General features: G+C 41.3%; 1 protein-coding gene across 1 annotated transcript in view; it reads right to left on the bottom strand.

The window, feature by feature from the left end:
* The window catches only part of LOC135485308 (follicle-stimulating hormone receptor-like), a 50,705-nt gene extending 30,321 nt beyond the window's left edge, over positions 1 to 20,384 (bottom strand). The window contains exon 1 of the mRNA XM_064767181.1: positions 20,135 to 20,384. Coding sequence (XP_064623251.1) covers positions 20,135 to 20,361 — 227 coding nt within the window. The 5' untranslated portion in view covers positions 20,362 to 20,384. The remainder of the gene's footprint in view (positions 1 to 20,134) is intronic.
* Positions 20,385 to 21,878: the final 1,494 nt, after the last annotated feature.

The raw sequence follows: 21,878 nt of genomic DNA on the forward strand, positions 1-21,878 counted from the left end.
ACTGAGTTGGATTATACGAAAGTTATTGTGTGTACCATGCTATGATCTGTCATCATCGTGGTCACCAACATCATCATCAGCTACTCCTTGAGAGAGATCATGTCTTGTCGACCATGAGAAATTCAGTAACATGCTAATCTCTGGGCCATCCGTGTATTAGATACCATCTAGTTTACCCTTAGACCTTATCGTTTTCTGAAAACTGTTTAAAGAAATTACGAATTGTCGTGGTGGACACAAATGTCTTAGATGAGAAAAACCCTGTTTTATTGGGAATAGAATAACATTTTGTCATAGAATATCCCTCGTCAGACCCCTAACCGGAATAATATCATCGGCATTACAAACTGTATCATCAGATACTGTCTTAAGAAGACGAATGACCCATAGACAAGATTCTATGTTCTCAGCTAGCTATTTCATCATGTGGATCGGACTTACATGAACGCTCATAAAAACAGAGCTTTACGATAAGTTTATAGGAGCACCGCACATAAGGCTGGCTGCTCGATTCCCACCTCTTTCGAGCGTTTGGCCAGTGAGAATCGATACTTGTTGATGTCGTCGCTTGTATCAACGAGTAGACATGTATTTATACAGACGGCCTAACAGAATCAGACATCACTTCCACTAAACAAATTATAGAGAACACTCTCTGACACATGAACGAGCAATCTGATGGACACATTTGCCAGCAGCGATAGAATCTCCTACTTTATCCATCAGCAGTTAGAAGGGATGACAGACTTGACATTTAGTTTGTATGCAAACACGAAAACTTGATAGAAAAGAAGCCAACGCTGATATAAGTGTTTCCTTTTTCAAACACAGAGTAAGTTCTTAAATAAATGTCCATTTGTATGCGCTTTACCATAGTGATTGTGTTCAGGACTATCTCGTTTCTCACTTGCACAAATTGAGCCAAGAAAAACAAACTTGCTTCGTTTCTCTAATCATCAGTTTCCCTCTGGCGAGTTCAGTTTTTTACCAATGTTGTGGGTTTGAATGAAAGAATGTTGTGAATTATGCGGAACAAGAAGGGAGGACATTAGAGCTCTCCACGGGGCATGGATAATCAAGTGGACATGTTCAGATTTTGTAACTCTCGACCACGAGAACTAATTTCGTCTTGGAGCAGACGTCATTTGATGATGAAACACGTCTGTTTGAATCTATCACACTTTTAAACATCGTTGCAAAGGCAGTTTATTTCCCTGGCCCGGTTGATACTGGTGTTAATTTAACCTGACGTTTAATCAATGGGCTTAACAGAAGGAGATAACACCAAATCGAGTTAACGCCAGTTTTAGGCGCTGCTCGTTCTTATCAGCTGAAGTATGGGTTTGTTTGTCTCCATTGGCTACCCTTCAAGCTCTACAGCACAGATATGCTTAAAAACACCGGATGCTGGGCATTGGTTTTGCAGACATTATCTGAGGTATTGATGAACCAAGATTGCATGCCATTTTCTGCGGATGCATCGTTACAAGGCGAATGGCTCATAATGAGATACCTGTTGCTTCAAGTCTAGTGAACGAATAATGAGAAACCAATTCTAGGAAAACCCTCAGCCATTGTCATTGTCAGATGTCTATTTTCTTTTGTGACTAAAATAAAAAGCATGTAACCAAGAGGGAAAACTGTCATCAGCACTGTATCTTCTCGACCAAGGCAGCTCAGCTAGTTGCCATAACGTAAGTCCTCCATCTGATGTTCATGTCGCTTGTTACGAAAAGGTCAACAGATGTTCGCTGCCAAGAGCACAGAATTGTATGACTTAATCAGGGAAACGTTTGACTTCCACAGGCGATTAGTCAAAACAATGTTTATCTCATCATTGTGGAATCGAGAGGGTAGAAAAAGATTCAAGCCTAGGACACGGCCTCTCGTTCACCCAGTGGTCACTGCTCATTGCATTGTACACGATGTACAGTAGACAGTGAAAACTTAGAATGTTGGCTGTTCAACCATAGTGTGAGGATAAAGACTTTTTATCAAAGCCAACCGTGTGTTACACAGTGAACGTATGGCTTCAAGTTCTTAGCTTATGATTCTGAAAGACAAAGGCCAGCCTTGATCAATTGAAGTAACCAGGAAAAGCCATCAGGACATCGCGTGGGCTATTACAATAGTTAAATGTGACATGTTGTTAAGCGTGCGTGTTACGTAGTACAAATGAATTGTTACAGTCATCGGACAAAGGTGACACGGAACTCAAAGGAGAAGGGTCTCACTTGCTAGTGAGCAGTTGACTGGCTGACGACGTTGATGAATCTTCAACTGAATACTTGCGGAGTTCGGTTGATTATCTGGTGGCAGGTTTTTCAACTCTTATGAAGCTGCGAATGACGAACTATAAGAAGTCTGTATATGTACTTTGTAGCCGACTTTTGGGGGGAATGTGCGCGATTCTTCGTACGCAGGGGCTGCCAAAGCTACCTATTTATAATGTATTGATGATAATCGAAACGGAAACTTGACAGACACGGATGTTATTATCATGTCCGAGTTACAGCCCGGACATGGCGAACATTGACAGCTGGCTTATCGTGATGGAGAACATGTATCGGTAACTGAGATGAATTCATACATTTCATAACATAACAGCTTCTCGAGAACAGGCACCAGCCTCTGCATGGGTCATTCTAACAGACCGCTCATAATATGGTAGGATATGGCATCCCCATCAGCAAGTGAGTCGAAGGTTTCACTCCAGCCATGCCTTGCCAGCCATGCATCTCCACAGACAATAAAGAAGATTCGGACACATAAAGAAGCTCCCACTTGGCTGAATGCGTTCTAATTGACAGGACTGAATGATTGAAAACTCAGGAACTACGACAAGTAAATCTCAAGCACACAAATTTGTGACCGCAATCTGCTTCAAAATCACATCAGTAAATTATACTCCGACTCAGCAGTTAAAAGAGATGAACCTTTTTTTGATGAACTGAGCCTCATGAAAGTCGTAGAAACAAACAAAGGTCTCTCACTGCGCCCGATTGCTAACTGACTGAAAACCCGGGAAGTCCGACAACTGTGCCTGTAAATCACACGAGACGAGTTTACATGGCATTTGATGGCGATCAGTGGCAACCATTTGATCACGACAGAAAGCAATCGTTTCAATATCTTGCCGGCTTCCTTTAATCGACTTGAAACTTACTGAATTGCCCTGAAATGGTTCTGTATGAGCTGCAATTCGGTCAGATTTCAAAATTTTAAGTGTCGGAAATGTGTTTGATTGCATTTAAAATCAATGAATGGTGCATATCGAATAATGTGGCAACTGAAAGAGGCTTGGTAATGGCTTGTCTCCTTACTAATTTTGCCAACCCACTATGCGCGGTGCCTTATGCTGAGCTACACTTTTCATCATCACATGTCTGACATCTTTATAGACAGTGGATAAGATTGCTAACGAAGCCTAGCATCATGATAGCAGGCGTCTATGATTGGTCAGTATCCCCGGGGTGATATCACATTACTGCCTGTCAAAGAGAAGATCACTGCCAGTCATCTGGCAGGCGAATTAAGGCACTTTACGTGACTGTCTCTAAAGAACATGGATATCTGTGAGTCTGGACAGAGGTATTCGATATACCAAAGCCATTATAGCAATTTTCTTTAAGCCATTAATCCATAGGAAGCCAAAGAACAGAGTCCATTATTAACCTTATAAAGGAAATTGCTTTTTGTGTTGGTGGCTGTCTCAGCGTGGTTTTCCATGGCCCTATAGCCAAAATACGTGGAACTTTCTGAGGAACAGCCCACATACAACTCTAGTTTATACGTATGATCTGTATACCCTCAATACGGCTACATGACGATGATCACAAATGTAACATAGGAGTGATGATATAAATGAGGATCTGGTGAATAAAGTTCAAGTTGCAAGAAGAACAACATTCAACCTTTGGTTAAGCTGTTGTGATGACGAATGCGTCTTGATAAAACCGTCCTTGAAGTTATGTCCTTTCCCTTGCCGGATATTACATCCGTTCATCAGACGTCAACATCTCTTGCATTTGCACTGCATCTGTTATTTCGACAAATAGATGACTTGAACATTCCAGAACGCCGCAGCTGTGAAATCGACCGATAATAATGATGATAACATGGTTCTTATTGTTCGGTCAGTCTTCGATTGTTCTATAGAAAACAAACCTAAGTCAGAAAGAAAGATATGATATGGCAAGGAATAAATGAATGAAGTGGTCATTCACGACGACGCTGAAAATACCCCTCTGTGCTCGCCTTCCTGTCACTATCACTATTGGCTGAGCGCATTTCCTGCAGAGGGAGCATCAAAGCTGTGTGTACAGAGACCGTTATTACTCGCCGGTAAATATACACACGCCAACAAATCACAATACTTTCATAGCAATTGCTGATTATGTTGAATAATTGCTGACTTAATGGTAGACATGTGATACCTTGTGAAACTGGAGGGAGGATGTTGGACCATGGCGTATCATCTTGCGATAGCGCATGAGTTATTCTGTAGACCTTTGATGTTCGAGCTGAACAAAGTGTACTTTTATATTGAATAACACGCTTGACTAAATCTTTGGAGTCTTTTGTAAAAGCAAGAAGTGTTGACATGTCCTCTCACTCTTATCTCTGAACGCCAGTATTTATTCCACTTACCTAATGGAATATTGGCCTATCGAGTAGATTGAACTCATTTCGAATTGAATTATTAATCAAACTCGAGACGGACGCTCTTTTTTACAAACAGTATCATGAACTACTGACATTTACGACAACAACGTACAAGTGGGATCCATCCTGAAGAAAAGATAAGCTTTGTGTAAACATCATCCCTATCCCATTATACATGGTTATTTTCAGAGTCTTTTAATGAAAGACCTGCTATCATGTAGTGGTGTCAAACCACATCACTGGGTTACATGGATCTCACAGAGCGTCATCAACCAGCCTGCAGATCAACGATGACACGCCATTCGTACCCGTACCAGTTGTATGGCAGTGACAACTGTCATAACTGCGCTATTACAAGACTCTCACAAAATCCGCCCCGAGGAAACTCTTTTGAACAAGTTCTTATCCAATGTTACTGATCCATCCGATGGTTTCACATATCCAATTAGTGAACAAATGTATCCACCGTGATCATGCCCAATCGTTTTGTTTTAGATGTTTGTCATATGTCTAGACGAATCAATCAGGATAGAGTAAGCCTACACCAATCCCATCATACCTATCTAAAGGATTAAGTTTACCAAGTTGTGGACTTTGCACGAGTTGCAACATCCGCGCATTGGCGACGTCCAAGGGTTTCCCGATATTGATAGTAACAATAGTATAAGAAACCCAACTGTACTTAAAACAAATACAAACTATCAATCATACCGTGTTGGCAAGGCTACCGGGTAGTTTGGGTCTCTCCCTGGCCAAGTAATTACGGGTTATTTACCCATAAAATGCCAGAACCTTTTGCTGGCTTGATCACCGTGTTATTAATCACAATCAAATGAGAGAGCAAGACATTTCTCATAGCTACGATAATAATGCATTTCCTTGCCAAGAATGTCATCAGATAATACCTTCATTGAGTCTGGCTAAGCGGGTTCATTACAGGCTTGATACTGCTGAAGGGAGCTGGCTATGAAATAGTTTGCGTAACAAAGGCAAGGTCTGCCTGGGATGTTGAGACTTGAAATGTGGCCCACTGTAACACAGTCAGAGTGCAGTCCATGCTCCGCTGAGCTAAGTAGTCTATCATAGAATATATCTGATTCACCAAGAAGAAGAATGCCTTGAGAAGAAGCCGAGAAGCCCACTAAAGCATCACCAGAAGATGGTGCTGTACTTCTGAGTTTATGCTCCATACCAGAATCAAGAGAGTGAGTTACCGGTGACAAGAATACGATACATCCAGTTGAAGCCAGTAAGATGGCATGTAATTGACTTTGTAGCCATCTCCACAACAGAATTGTTAAAAATGTGTTATATTCCATATTTCCCTTTTAGTAAAATTTGAGAGTCTCATTTTGGCAACATGATAGAGAAGTCCATAGATGAACTCTGGCCCCATCTTTAAAGAATATGAAATGATATTGACCCCAAGTTCTACTATACCGAACAAAGTAAACACCAGTGTTTGGATTGTCCTTTTGGCCGACTCTCATTAAGCCAAATGTCGTCTGCTTATCTTGCTGATCATTGTTTATTTTGACCGGGGCTTGTTGAGGGTTTGTTTTACTATGGTTTATCCACCTTTTCCAATTCCAGAGCAAACCCCGCACGAATTGATTACATTTCCGAAATCCATTTGTTAAATCGGGCACATTGTTAGGAACTCAGTCTCTGGTGATGCAAACTGGGGGTTTTCTGTCTTTATATCATATTTCATGCGCACTACAAATCAAGATCTACGACCTCTGGGAGGGCAACTCTAACCAAAGGTTTAACGTCTGTTGGTAGTCGGAATCGGCTGATGGTATTTGGTCCATCAGCAGACGTCAGCTTGGCGCACCGTAACATGACATCAGAGCGTAGTTGTCTCAGCGTTTGCTTGAGTCACTCTCGATCTCTTCATAAATTCAGTTGTTCGTCTCTATAAAGCTGGTTATGAAGGCAAGTTTCTTCAAGGCAAATGTCTTTCCCAATGATTGCCTATCTGCAATACCCTATTCATATCCTCAAATACCACATGTTCAACTTCTAAATTATTCTCTGCCCCGTGCAAAATCCATTTGCAGACGTTCTTTCCAGCGTAGAGTTATGTTTTTTTCTTGTTCAACTAGTGATTGCTGTGAGCGTCTGGTGATGATTGTCAACATTCTGACCCTCATGACTTCGACACAGTCACGCAAATGATTTAAATCGACAAAGTACCAGGTGATGCCACTGAGGGTCAGGATCATTGATGCTGCCTTTGGGGCCCTTTTTTCATCTTGATCACCATTGGAAGGTATTTACATCTCATCAAATCAAAGTACTGTACATTTATAGGGAGTACCATGAGAGTCTTGAGGCCTTCGATCATGATGGTAACTAAAGCAACCTCACAAAAAACAGAATCTACATGGGTGTTTTGGAACACGATTACCGTGTTTTCCTCTGTATGGGTAATGGTCTCATTCAAACGTGATGATCACGCCTGCATGCCTCTCTTGGGGCAGTGGTTTACCATTAGTTTTCCTACGGTTTTAAGCCGTCCATGAGCTTCAGAAGGCAGCATGTAGTCTCTCTACAGCATTTAAAGCCAGGCTTCCTTTGAGAATACTGCGGGACTGATGATGCTTCTTCACCTTGAGCAGAAAAAAAGGGAAAAAAATATTTGGACTTGAAACATGTTTCAATGTTATACTAGGATATGTGACTTCTGACAAAACTCCAACCAATTGCTTTTTATCTCATCTCAATTCAGGAATACATTTAAATATATTGAGCGCTTAATCATGCTTAAGATAGGCCATACATGTAACTTGACTCAATTACTCGTTCACGAATTATTTTCCTTCCACCAAATGAATGCCCTCGGGTGAAAAACAAAACACTCTTTTCGAATCGATACTTTCTCATTTGCTGGTAATCGGAAACGAATTTCTTCAAAAACGGATAATATGGTGATGGCTGCATCTGCCACTTAACTTTTATAGAGAATAAACTACTCTGAAGAAATGAGGAGTAAGTTTTTTCGAAAGATGTTCCAGTAGATGAACAGTTAGCTCCTTTACCTTATACCTGAAGACGAACTAAGATAAAATCATGTCTAATCTTTTCATTTTTGACATCATTGAGATCGCACGACATCGGTAAGTGAAAGCAAAAAGCAATTTTTTTACAAAAATTGCAAACCACCCAAGCATTGGTGGCTGTAATTGGTTTTATTAAAAACGTCTTTGAAAACAAGATTGGTTTCGTCTAATTAAGCCTATCTAGACTCACCAAAATGAGCATTTCCGCAGATTTAAGGTGTTTTATATCAAATGTGTTTTTTTCTGCGGATAGAGATAGACCAAGCTTGATCCATAAGAAAAAAACCTACTCCTAAGAATCAACAAATAAACATCTCAAATATCTTCACGTATCAACCATTCTGCCTGAATCCATAGAAATTGATCGCTCATAGATATAAAACCTTGAAAAAGATTTCTCTGCAAAATGGCGTGTGAATGTAATGCAGACAGTTCACCTCCACCGTCAGTTGGATGATTTCGTCTGCTTGGTAGAAAAAAATGGAACTAATTTCGTGCTAACAGGCTAATTGCCCTAAAGTGACACCTGAAACGTTCTCGGAAGGTTCTTCCACGAGATGACTGACTGCCACTGAGAACCAGTAATCAAGGAAAGAAGCAAGAGAAAGGAGAAATGATGTTGACCGAAAGACAGGTGATAGAGATTGCATCAAATCACATTCCAATGTGAGACTATGAAGTCCCATCATTCCCTCTTCAACAACTCAGCTCAGCTCGATGACATTTATAAAATCTTTTTTCTAAAAACCGCGACATTGAAATTGAAAATTCAACAGGATTACATCAGTTTGTTTTTTTCGTAATGCATTCTAACGCCATAACTCAGCATCTTGCATGAAATCATTACATCGGCGTCGACAAGAACCGCACTGACTGAGTGAATGTTGTAAAGTGATTCTGAGGTTATCAAATATCAATGATTTTTTCTAGGATAATTGCAGAAAGACAAAGGAGGAGGCAAAGCTGTTGAGTGCTCATAATTTCGTTTCAAAACAACGACTGCTGTGGCAGAGTCCTTGATCGATGGTAACTAGCTGATAACAGAGTGGTGCTGCTCGGCTGAGCTGGTGCCAAAATCTAAGGCAAATTGATAAAATGGAAACCAAACACGGATGCATCTTCTTCAATGCAATGACATGAACTTGCAGCGGAAGCCAAATAATCGTTGAAATGTGCTTTAGACGTCCTTGTCAAGACATATATTCCGTTCAGCTTTGGCAGCTCTTGTCTCGGTTGTGACATGGTGTATTGGAAAACCATGGATCGAGTAAGATTTGGCAAACCGTCTGATGTCTTAACTGGAGGCCCTGTGGGGAAATTAAGAGCTTAGCGTATGCACTGATTGGTTTGTCTTGTAGTGGAGGGTCTCGGGATCTTCTCGCTGAGAGGACAGCCCATGAGGCTGGACCAGGTACTTCAGGCATCTTGGGTTAAGGAGAGTAGGGTAACTACGGGCTACTGGTATGGGTCTCGGGATCTTCTTGCTGAGAGGACAGCCCATGAGGCTGGACCAGGTACTTCAGGCATCTTGGGTTAGCGAGAGTAGGGTAACTACGGGCTACTGGTATGGGTCTCGGGATCTTCTTGCTGAGAGGACAGCCCATGAGGCTGGACCAGGTACTTCAGGCATCTTGGGTTAGCGAGAGTAGGGTAACTACGGGATGTCGAGGCAGGAGAACATAAGGCACATTGAGACTTGCTTTCCTCCCTCGACATGTGTTTATTATGCATGCTTTATACATGTATGGAGTCCCATGGACACGGAACAGTCAATTCAAAGCGGCCTCTGGATTATGGAATCGGCTCTTTAGACTCCATCCATACATGCGTATATAATTTGGGGGAAACGGTTAAAAGTGTTCTGTTACAAAGTAGCAGAACGTAAAACCTCTAAAATACTGTAACATGGTAGCAGAGCGTAGTTTTGCTACACGAGCTACCCTAATCCCCCTATCTGGCACTATGCCGACAAGAGAAAATGAACCAATTATTCGAAATAGCACGAACTAATTATTACCGTTGCGTAAGAAAACACCGCGAACGTTGTCCTTGAAATACGTTTTGATTACATCGCATCGGCAAAGAAGCGACTGCAAACTGTCTTCACCGAAAAGACCTCCGGCACCAATCATCACCAAACTAACCATGTTTATCGCTAACGATGCCTGAACAAACCATCCCTGGCTGTTGTGGCATTTTATGAAATTAATTTGTAATTGACTGTGTAACTAGGCTGGAAGCTTGATAAAGTGAGAGATGGGGAGATGCGGTTCCACCAGTAAGCTTTAATATAAACAGCTACAGGATGAATGGTAGATTCACAACCAGGAAGGATGTAGTGTGTCCCTACCATTGGAGTTGTTTCGGGAAAAGACCTTTTCTTGTATCGCCGAATCAGAATTCTCGATTATAAGACTTTTTCATCATCAGCCAGGTTTCTTTTAATGATAGGGGAACTATTTGATTCGAACCGATCTAAATTTGTTCTTCAGGCTGGTTTAAGACAGTTTCGATAAGGTTCCGTTACCACAAGTACAGTTGAATATATTCACCAAAGCTTTCCTCTATATGGTTCGAGTCTTCAGCAATAAATGTCAGCACACGATGACTAGACATCCAGATTGTTTTCGTCTGTGACATTAATGAACAACTGGCGGAGAGGAAGTTGTTAGGTAGATCATTGATGAAAAACAGGAAACGACGAGGCCATGCAGAGTACTTATTCTGGGCAGACATATTACCAACACAAATGTCTCGACCGAGTTAATCGTAATATGATAAGTTTTGACATTTGTTATAGCAGTGAGTCTGGACGAGTCGACGGAATGATATCATTCAAGACGCAGAAGAAACTGGATTTTCTTACTTCATTGCTGCAAAACTCCTGCAGACTGGGAGAGAAATCACAATGAGTAGTGCGCCCGAAATTCAATCAATCTATCTACAGCAGCATCCCACCCAGCACGAGATCAGCTGTGGAATTCAATTTTACTGTCTCTCGTATAGGGCTCCAATTTTTACATGAGAACGTTTTCTTAATCCATCAAAATGTAAGTTACGCTTTGGCGCAGACGTTAACAATACAAAAAAGCTGACGCCAATATATATGATCAATCACCGGAGTATAATGGACTGATGTATCCGTTTATCTTCCACGCTAATTTGATAGTAAATCATCGAGCACATTCAATTAATGCGATAGTCATGATGGCCACCATGAGAATTGGAAAATCGAACACCATGAGCACAGAATAGGCATCGGTTCTGTGTCGACAGGTCGAGCTAATGATCCAAAAAGCGACAAGTGTCGAAAACTAAATCGTTTTAGCTTATCGACTGCTGGGGAGAGGAAAGTTCATCTTCAGGACAATCAATAAAACGTCCTGTACATTATGCAGTCGGAGAAATAACACATTGTGATCATTGTTTCAATGCCAGTCTCTTCCTCGGCAAAGCAGGAACCTGATAAACAAGGATGACAGGGTGTTTATGTGAATACTGCTGATCATAGCTATCATAAATGTTCTGGTAAACCATTGGAGAATCAGTATCTCGTGTGAAGCAAGGTACAAGTAATTGACAATAGCATTTCTTAACAAGTGTACCGTGCTAGCGACACACTGGATAAACATTGCTTTCAACACACGAGTTTGCCAGCCAAACTTGTTTTTCAGAGGAAACTGTTCCGGAGTCATTAAGGTGTCTGTTCTAACATCATAACAGCGTTGATACTGTAAGTGTAGACACGTATGTCGCCAATTTGAATTTATTATTCATGTTGCACTATTGTAAAACCATTTGGCTCATTATGTTGTTATTGTTGATGGCAAATTAAAATGGCAATGGAGCGGTTACGGGAGAAACGCACTGAATACTATGTACCTTAAAACAAATACTTATTATTCTATTAATTACATATTCCGGCCTTTGTTGGCCTTGATCACGGTGCCTTGATTGATATTGCCAAGGGCGGAACTGAACGTATTATGGGACATTGTTGACTTTCCTCATCTTCCTATGCAGGTCACGTACATCACGCTGAATACATAAGAAGATGTATGATTTGTTAGTCATAAGGCTATTCCTCTCTTTGGCTGGTATCATAGAGTCTATCGTTGGTCTTGTGGAGATATTGTGGCTATAAATGACTTATGGAGCAATGAAATGTTACCACGCGAGTGCTCATACATATTGGATATTATGATTAATGAAGCGCGATTGAGTTGCTGAATTTGGTGTCCAGTCGTGCCTTATGACGAATCCAGATGGATACTAATAAGCGAGATCAAATTAATTGACAATAGCATTTCTTAGCAATATGTACTCCATTGCCATATATTTTCAGTTTCAATGTTTGGCAAACTTCAAAGAGTAATAGATATGCCTTATTTAGATTAGGTTGTCAAAAAGGCATCTATATCTCAAAGCGATCACTTCCCCTAGCGTCCTGAGATCAAGGTGACAACACTATATAAGCGCAAACAACCTAATTGCCGGAATACAACCAAAGATAATTCGCTATGATCAACTACAACCCTTTCTAAAAAGGATGTCAAGAAATGATACTTTAATGGAGCCTGGGAGAAGTGATGGATGGATGTAAAGAGCCATCTGGAAGTCAACGAAGCACATGGGTGAACTGTAAGAAAAAATTGGGTTTTTATGCAGCCCGAGGTCAAAACACTCGAGAATGCGATGATAAGTGGCCTGGCGGCTGGCATGAGATCGGAGCTGATCAAGAAAAAAACAGATCTAATAGCTAGTGGCAATGCTTTTAGCTCGTTCGCTCCGAGCGGCAAGGTTATCCTTATGGTTAGTGTGCATACGACGAGAAATCTTCACTTAATTATGAAACCGAGAGTATTTTGAACAGTAAAATTGGATTGCCGATGGGGTTTCAGAGCCAAATCCATCGGAAATAGCGAATACAGTGGAAGTGGTGGGATTCGATATCCCAAAAGGTCAGACACAGATATGAGGATGATGAACTGCTGAGTTCATTTTATAACTACTTTTGGGAAATATCATCGAGATTCCAGACTTTTAAACTTTGAATCGGCTATTCAGAGTAAATGTTATTATCTGGGAAAAAGCAGTGACGATAACCTTGAAATAAAGATATCACACCTCACATCAGTCGGTGAAGCTTTCCACGCCATATAAGGACACTCAAACCCTCACAGGGAAAAGCGTCAAGAATACCAATGCTTCTATAAGACATTTTCCCCAGAAGGTTTTTGTATAGATTCGTTATCAATCCTAAATGTTGGTAAAAGAGTCCATTAAAAAACACGTTGAAACCAGTGTGTTTTGCTGAAATATTAAAATAGGTAGATATTTGTCTCCCTTTGGATGGGGTGCACGCCAATCAGCAAAGTAACTTTCATGAATTCATAAACGGCAAACTGACAGTCATATATGTACATGTATTTCAATACTCTAATCTGCCAACCAATCTATTAATGCTTATTCAAAACATGTTAAAAATGCAAGCCATCTCCGTTCAAAGTGACAGAACTAGTTGACGTAACACCATTTTCCTCTTATGTGTTTCGCTGAGTCAGCGTTTTGTTGCAACTCATAGCCGTTCAAGATGACAGAAAATGATGACGATAACGACAAGTCAGCAAGAACACGCTCATGTAATATAGAGATTTCCTATTCTTCTTCTGTCATGTTTGCTAATCGAGCCTTTCGTAGTCAACCACTGCGTCCGGTGGTGAACTGTGGCTGACCTGGTATCTCTGTCATCTTCAGACGCAAAAGTATGACTAGTCATTAGCTAATCATGATCTTCCTATGGTCTGTATAACTCGGCATAGATACCAGGTGCTAGAACAAAGAATGCTAACGTTGCCCCAGAAGGAAGTGGTCTGACATTCGGAGTACTGATAAGCAATCTAGGTATCGGAGCAGGGCATCGACCGCACTTCAACCACGCCAGCAATCCAACCTCTAAGATTCCAAACGATTCCCAACGAATGCAGACAACTCCTCGAGAAGAATGCTGCACATGAGCCGTGATGACAAGTAATTTACTCCTACCAATACATCTGTCATAAAAACCACAAATGCAGCCAATAACAACATAGAGAATTGACTTATTTGGCAATGTGCGGCCACGCGAGCTGTAACAAATACCCCGGGGATGCTAGGGGCAAACTGGATTACATCCCTCACTGGCTTCCTGGTGAATTTACATGAAAATGCTATCAAAGGTGGTGCAGATATCTATATTGATATAACGTCCGTTTACAAAAAGGATTTATTTTCCGTCTACGATGTAACATATAAGAAGTGGATAAAGGGTTTAACGTATATGCGTACTGTTTTCTTGAGGATGCGCGCATGATATATTTGCTTGACAAATTATGGTCATACCGCTCTTTTGCTGTGTCGGTGTAGACAACAATACCGTAAACAAAGCAGTCATTTGTCATCGCCGAACGCCACAAAGTTAGCCTCAAACCTCAAGAATACCAAGGCTGGTCAAGTGTCATTTTATAACTGACTTTGACGTCGAATGACTAATCTGCCTTCACGATATTTGTTAATGAACCCGGTCTTGGCGCCGGTAACTTGTCTAATCTTCACGTAATCGCGTTGTTTTCATACTAAACAGTGCTGACTAGATATCATTCATGAATTACGACATCCCATCCCAATTTATATTGTTTTGTTCATGCCTCCAGTAGTGATTACCAGGAAGAGAATCTTCACAACAACAACACTGGTGTGGCTTAATCAGAATTACACTTTCTGGCATCACGTGCCAAGCATATGCAGCACTGAATTATGATTATTTCTATCCCTTAACAGCTAACTCAATCTCAAGGGAACTCTTGATAGGGTTGGGTACACTTATTTGGGTGATGAGTTACCTACGGTTCTACAAATGAGGAGTTGATATCAAAGACTTGTGACGGTCTCAAGAGGTCCTATACATCCGTGATAGAACGCATGTTAGCTCGTAACATCACACTGACATGTCATGTACATCAATGTACAGGAAACAACATGTCAGCATGATGTTAGGAGCTAACATACTTTCTGACAAGCAGGCCGTGGGTATGTGTAGTTATAGACTTGTATGGGCGAACATGTGGTAATAGTCTAGGAGGTGACCGAATATTCATGTACTGGAATTGATCCCTTAATCTGTCATCAATACAATCGTAATGGTCTATTCATGTAATGCTCATGACTTAATCTATCACAGCTGAGTGTAAGGACAATGGGGCACGGACACAGTATTGGACTCCATTGTTAGTGTAATCCGGCCAAGTCTTCAGACAATTGAAATCTTCACGCAGAGCGCTGACGTAACCTACAAGAAAACTTTTAAATGTGGATCTGGTAAACACAATAAAAAGGGTTAAACACCGTCAGCTCATGAGAGGACGGTTCCTATCATGGCTTCTCTTGTCGATTGCTGGACTGTCGCCAAAGAAGCCAACTAACTGCGTTGTTCTGGTTTTTTATAAGATAGATGTGGTCATAGAAGAGAAAAACTTTTTCATCGCGGTTGCTGCAGATTATTGCGGGCATGTCAGCATTCGTTGGGAATCCCCGAGGATTGGGGTGTTTTGATGTTATTGTGTCATAGGTTTGATAGCTGCCCTGCCTTCTCCTGATTTCCGTGAAGATAATGTTAATACAAACCTTGATCTGCATCCCCACTGTTATCAATTCAGGATTAGTAGATCTTGACGAAGTGTAAAGGTTAGAAAAAGCCGACGAAAGATATCACTCCCTGGGATCAGCTAGCTCTTTCGAATCGGACTAATATTTACAAAACGAGACTGGCTCATCGATTAAATCAGGTGTCGGTGTATCGATTTCTTTCAAAGAGATCTTGAGAATCCTCGGCGGACGCTGGCGGGTGTCAGCTTAGAGAAACAGCCCTAGGCTCTAAGGTATCAGGTATTGGGGAACCTGTTGAGACTGGCCTTTGGTATCGATAATCATTGAGGCAACGTCGAAGTGCACGTGGCACTAACATTCTGTACTGACCGTAGATAGGCCTATTTCAACGAAGAGTAGACACGCCACACCTAAAAAAATAATGCGATGACGCTGGCACAGGTCTTGTACATGTTATATTGAAAATGCCCTCGAAAGCAAAATGCCATAAAAAGCAGCTTCACAGAGCAAGAACTCGTCAGTGAATGACGCCGAGTGTAGGCCACCGGTTTCTTGCACGCACCCTTCAATTATATTGATTCCCATATCTACCATGAAATCCAAACTTAACGGACTGCACAGTTTCAATTTGCAGACTCAATCCCAAGCGAAGCGTTATGCAAAGCGTCACGTAACTGTTTCAAATTGGCTGTTTTAAGTTAAGAATGTGATATTGTTAAGATTCTTACAGCAACAGGCTATGAATCGGCATCTTTTTTCGACTGATCAATGCCTTGGGATTGAGTGCAGTTGAAAGCGTGTTAAACCTCGGTGCTCCATGTTTCCAATACGCAAACAACGTAAGTCGGGAGCTTAAACTTTTGAATCACGTTTTAAATCTATTAACAGTTACTCTAAAGTGAACCGTCTGGTCGCGATTGGATCATGCCTGGTTCTGGCTGCCAACGAAGCAAACATTAGACGCGGAGGACCGAAAGGTTGGTGTCTGGTGAGATGACGACTCGACAAGGGAATGCTGATCAAACATGATCTAATGAAATATCTTGGTCGGTTATCAAAATATTATTTCAATATTTATATGCACCGAAGCGAGCACATCATCAGTTTGGTCAACAAACTGCGAGAATAGAAATAGTTGAATTAGCATCCCATTTCTTTGTATAGACTAACGTGATATCATCTAGTTTCTTCGGTCCAAGATCGCTTTAATATTAACCACTATGAAAGGGAAATGAAAGCTAAGAACATGATGCAGTCACCATCAGACAACTAGGTGTCATCTCTAACTGGTTGTCAGTCAGAATTGAACATGTTGAATGGCATGGAACGACAATGTCTGCTAATCATTTCACCCAATGTCTGGGAGGTGAGTACATAATTAGTAGGGTTTGGTTTGACCATTTAGCTATTTCAGTTAGTCAAGAGTAGCCTTGTCTACAATTCCGTCAAACATTTGCCTTTTGAGTACAACGGCCCCAGCTCCCGGCCACGATAAGGAGCAGGTCCATGTACGCCGACGTTCTCGGTCTGATCACGTTTTAAGGATCCGACATGCATGCTTCTCGTCACATTTAACCAGCTGGGCGGAACGCCTACTTGACCCAAAGGGGTGGATAAGCGGAATGTTATTCGGTAAACTGTCCATAGATACTTTAGTAGCAGCAATCCGAATCAATCTGACAAGTCTGCGCTGTTGAGGTAACGAGCGAGTAACCTCGTTTAGATCATGGGCAAATAAGATTACGACACCCGTCTCTTAAATTAGCGTACGAATTGACGAACGCTGAAGTCGTTCGGAGCCATGCCAGCAGTATCATGGATGTCTATCATCTAAATCACCAGGTTGTAATGTTAATGCAATAGACACGGTATACTCTCCACTGAGCCAGCAGTGAATCCAGTCAGTGCTGCAAGGATGACCATGAATAAAGGACTTATATTGACGGCGTTATAGATATACCTCGCTTGATACTTCAGCTTTTCTTGTCAATTTTCAAATCGTGAGGCTCAATGGAGCAGTCACTCTTATAAAACTTGACAATCCAAATATTATGTTGATGTGATTGACCATGGGGTTTTCGTTGCATTAATTATCACTTTTTTTAGTTAAACACGTCAAAAGAAGAAAGGGTGGCATCTACGTCTTCGTAAACTAAGATAGAGTTAGTGCTCTGTCAATCAATTCAGCAGTTAGTTCAAGAATCTTTTGGTACAGTAATTGATTTAGGTAATCTTTTACATCCTCAATCGCCAAACAACTACTAACACCCATGCAGCTGATGATTTCCGTCCCTCACATTTGAAGTTGAAGGAACCAAAGGGTTATTCTAATGTTGATGTCATGAATGTTGGAAATTCAACTGCGCCGTTCAGAGATGATCAGGAATCACCTGAACCGTGTGGACTTTCAGCCTTGGATGCAAAAAGAGTAGTCTTCTAACTTGCCTTTGAGCTTGCTTTATTTACCCAGTCAATCAATTATACAACAAATAACGCAATCAGGACAGCCCTTTATCTCGTAGCAAATATAATGCCTCTGGGTGCGAGAGGATATCGTGTTTATAACAGCAAAGAATGATTTGAAATCGGAGGGACTATTGCTGAACAATATATGAATTGCTTTGAGTGCGAATTTTTAAAAGCGTTTGTGTTCTAACATTATTCAATTAGTTTTCATTGGCAATACCACTTTGATGTATGTCGGATAATTGATAGTCAAAGATCGTCGGTTGCACTCTCGAAAGCATCGCCGCTGTTTCGTCTTTGTGTCTTTGAACAAGGTACTTCAACACAACTTGTATCTCTCGACTAGCATGAATGTTAGTTCTTAAACCCGACTAGCTGCGGCCCGGACACCTCTGAAGATGCTTTAAAATCAGCATAATGATCAGCATAATGACTTCTTTGGCATCATTAGAAGTATTCTATTACGTTTCAGCTTTAAAAAATGTAATAATCGGCATTCTATTCAAACACCGGTTAAGGCGATTCTGCTAAAAATGTAGGCTGTAAGATAGAACTCCTGATGATTAGTACTTTTTTTGAAAGACGTGCATTGTAACTCCGCACACGCTCGTCTCTGCAGTAGGGTTACCATATCCTATAGCAGTAAACCACCTGAATGATGGTGTCGCCCACCTGCTGTATCGTGATATCATCGGCTTTCAGACTTGATGGTCGACTCTGAATACAGAACGGAGTGTCGAGTCAATGAATGACGGAGTAAGTAGATAAGTATGAACCAGCCCGCGGAAAGCTCCACATTTTAGGTCTCACCCTTTCCTTTGTCCTTTTGACGGCTATTTGTCCTTCTTTTCTTTATAGCGTTCTCCAAATAAATATAAAAATGCTTTTGAGAAGTCACCAAGGGATTAGCGTACATTGATTATTGAAGAGAGAAAATCTTTAGAAGCAGAACTCGGCGATTCCAGCGACTACACTCAAAATAGAGATATCTCATAGATACTTGTCAGATATTTGGAATCTCCAAGATCAAGCACACTTGCCAGAGATCCGATCCACCAGGATGCACATTTTCCAACCCAAAATCCCAGTTGACATCAATCATTTAATCAAAAGCTTTGGCGACAATTTCAATGCGAAATGATGAGTAAAACACAAACGGCAATTTCGCCTTCTTTCTCAGTTGAGATGATGTAATGAAGTGAACCACCCACGCCCCTCTCTCAGTCAAAGCACCGAACAAAGGGAGACACAGTTGGAAAGCAACAAAGACGGCATAGAAATGGAGTGTCAAAAACTGAAGAAATGAAATGTCAACAACAGAACCTATTCATGAAGAAAGACTTAGCCTCCCTTGATCCTAAAGGTCTCATCCATATTGAGGATTGTTTCTTTTCTCTCGTTCCATTTCATTAATGAAAACTGCATTGTCCATGCACATTTACTTTGTTGATATGAATGAAATTTACGAAGTACAAAAATGATCTGTTCGTTTTCAATGGTGGGAGATCAGTAAGAGATAGCGCCTGGCTCAGAATCAGGAGGTCGCGGTCCCCTTCCAAGAAATAACCTAACGCTAAATCTTCTCGGTCTTTCTATCAAGGATACAGTCAATTGAGCACAATCGTTCACCAATCAGCAGTATCACGTAAGATCTGTGTAAGAAAGTGGTCTGATTACCGCCCACCATGGCCTGGCGTGATGAAGTAGGTGTATTGGCAAACTGACGGATATGGCAAAAATCTCGCAACGAAATCAATAACGCCTTTTTTGGTTTCGTCGACTGTTGGACTAGCTGTCTGATGGATGCATCAGTCCTCACTTCACTTTCTGACAAATTATGTGATTTGGTCACTGGTTAGCAAATATCGCAATAAATATGTTTTTTATTGTTATTGTTCAACTGATCAGACATAGATATTGTTTCAAGTCGCTAGTTTATCGGCGAGACTTGCTGGTTCATTGAGTGCGAGAGAGGAGAGTCCCATGTCTCAACCTGATGTTCCAGAGGCATAAGACACTCATAATATCTCACACAATTTTTTCTCAATTATTGCGAAAACTTTTTTTTTTAAATGGATGGGTTTTTTCCTCATTTCTTGTTTTTTTAATGTAAATTTGAGAAATTTATTTTCTTAAAATAATTTTTTTTATATTTCCACGAAATTTTTTTCGTCAAAAACATATTTTCATCAGGTTTTTCACCACGACAAGACTCCGCGGTTAAAGAATGGGCGTACGGAAAGTGAAATGCAGTATTAAGTAAAGCATGAAATGGTAAAACAAGTTTTACTTACAATTGCGTGATGTTTTCCGACAGATCCTGCGGCACTGAAGTTATGTTTCGTCCCGTACACAACGCGTGACCAAGCGGCCAAGATACCTTACAACCTAACTCCAAAGAATCCAAGCCTATCATCACAACCTTCCCTGACCCCCGTCCACCACTGTCCTGAACTGCTATGGACGGAAACTGGCTAAGTGACGCAAGAATTAAAATAGCGTAAAGTTTAATATTCCACATGGTCAGGCGTCCTGTGTGGTCGTTATGAGATACTCTGGCATAGTTGATCACAGTAATGTTTTAATCAAACCGCGCCCAGGCGGCGAAGTCAGAAAGAGACGTTGTCATTACACGAACCAGCAGTAGACAACTCGTAACAATCCGATGTCTACAGATTCTCTGATGATATCCTGACAGTTGTTTGTAGAAAACATTCAATTTGAAGACCTTGGAAATGAGGCCTACTTTATTGTTCCCTTGGAATACTCAGTGGAGCTCGGTAATCCATAAACTGACGAATACCACCGTCATGACCGAACCCAATCGCCCGCCGCGATTATATACTGTAGCGTTCACGCTTTCACAGGTAACATATCACTGCTCACTTTTTTAATGCGAACAAGTCATTTCCAAAGAGCGGGCTACTTTCGATTCACGAGGTCACTTTTCACGCTCACGTCAGTAACCTCGTGACAAGTGAAACATGACCAGGGACAACGTGAATCCAATGTATAACTCCGTCCTAACGGACAACAGTAGACAGGATAGACAAACGATTTGGGCGGGTCTCTTCCTACCAGAATTGACTCCCCACTCAAGGGCGGTCAATCAGGTACCGTGAATACTACGCTATCGTCGTTTCAGCTTGCGCGATCAAGATGAGTACCATTTGTTGTGCTTGGCAACTAGAATCCTGGCGCCAATGCCCTTGGTCGACTTGGATGATATCAGAATCTTGGCGCCAATGCCCACGGTCGACTGGGATGATATCAGAATCTTGGCGCCAATGCCCTTGGTCGACTGGGATGATATCAGAATCTTGGCGCCAATGCCCTTGGTCGACTGGGATGATATCAGAATCTTGGCGCCAAAGCCCACGGTCGACTAGGATGATATCAGAATCTTGGCGCCAATGCCATTGGTCGACTGGGATGATATCAGCACCAGATGAGCAAGAGTCACGTGACATCATACCGATTTGATGCCCTCTGAAACATTCTAAAAGAGATGACGGCGGAGACGTGACCATTTTCAGCGCTGCATGATTTTTCTATTTCTCGGCAATGTTTGGTGTATTAAGCGAAAAACATGGTTGATAGTGATATCCTGAAAGCTTCATGGAAAGTACTATGCAATTTTATTCTTCGCCTCCTTGTCTGTATCGCATTCATCTATTACATGCTGACGAAGTCGAATACTCATCGCAGCACGGTTTCCCAATCGTGTTCAATTACTAGCTACGGTTTCAGGTAGAAACCTCGAGTACATTACAAAGGATTTGTCTCCCTGGAATCCACTTTGATTTGCATAAAAGACACCAGGATCATTCGGAGAGCCAGACACTCGACAATTGATAGTCTCGATGTAGCAAATTGGAAATAAAGTGGAGATAGCCTTGAATCGACTGACGGTTCAACGCCAGAATAATGTCTTCGGATGCTTTAAACTATTAGAGTAAAGAGACAGAGTTCGGGCAGCCAAACATATCTTTAGGACATCTAGTGGACAGGTTCATTCCTTTTATCATTTTATATTTG

This window comes from Lineus longissimus, chromosome 3 (genome assembly GCF_910592395.1).
Source record: "Lineus longissimus chromosome 3, tnLinLong1.2, whole genome shotgun sequence".
Classification (NCBI taxonomy): domain Eukaryota; kingdom Metazoa; phylum Nemertea; class Pilidiophora; order Heteronemertea; family Lineidae; genus Lineus; species Lineus longissimus.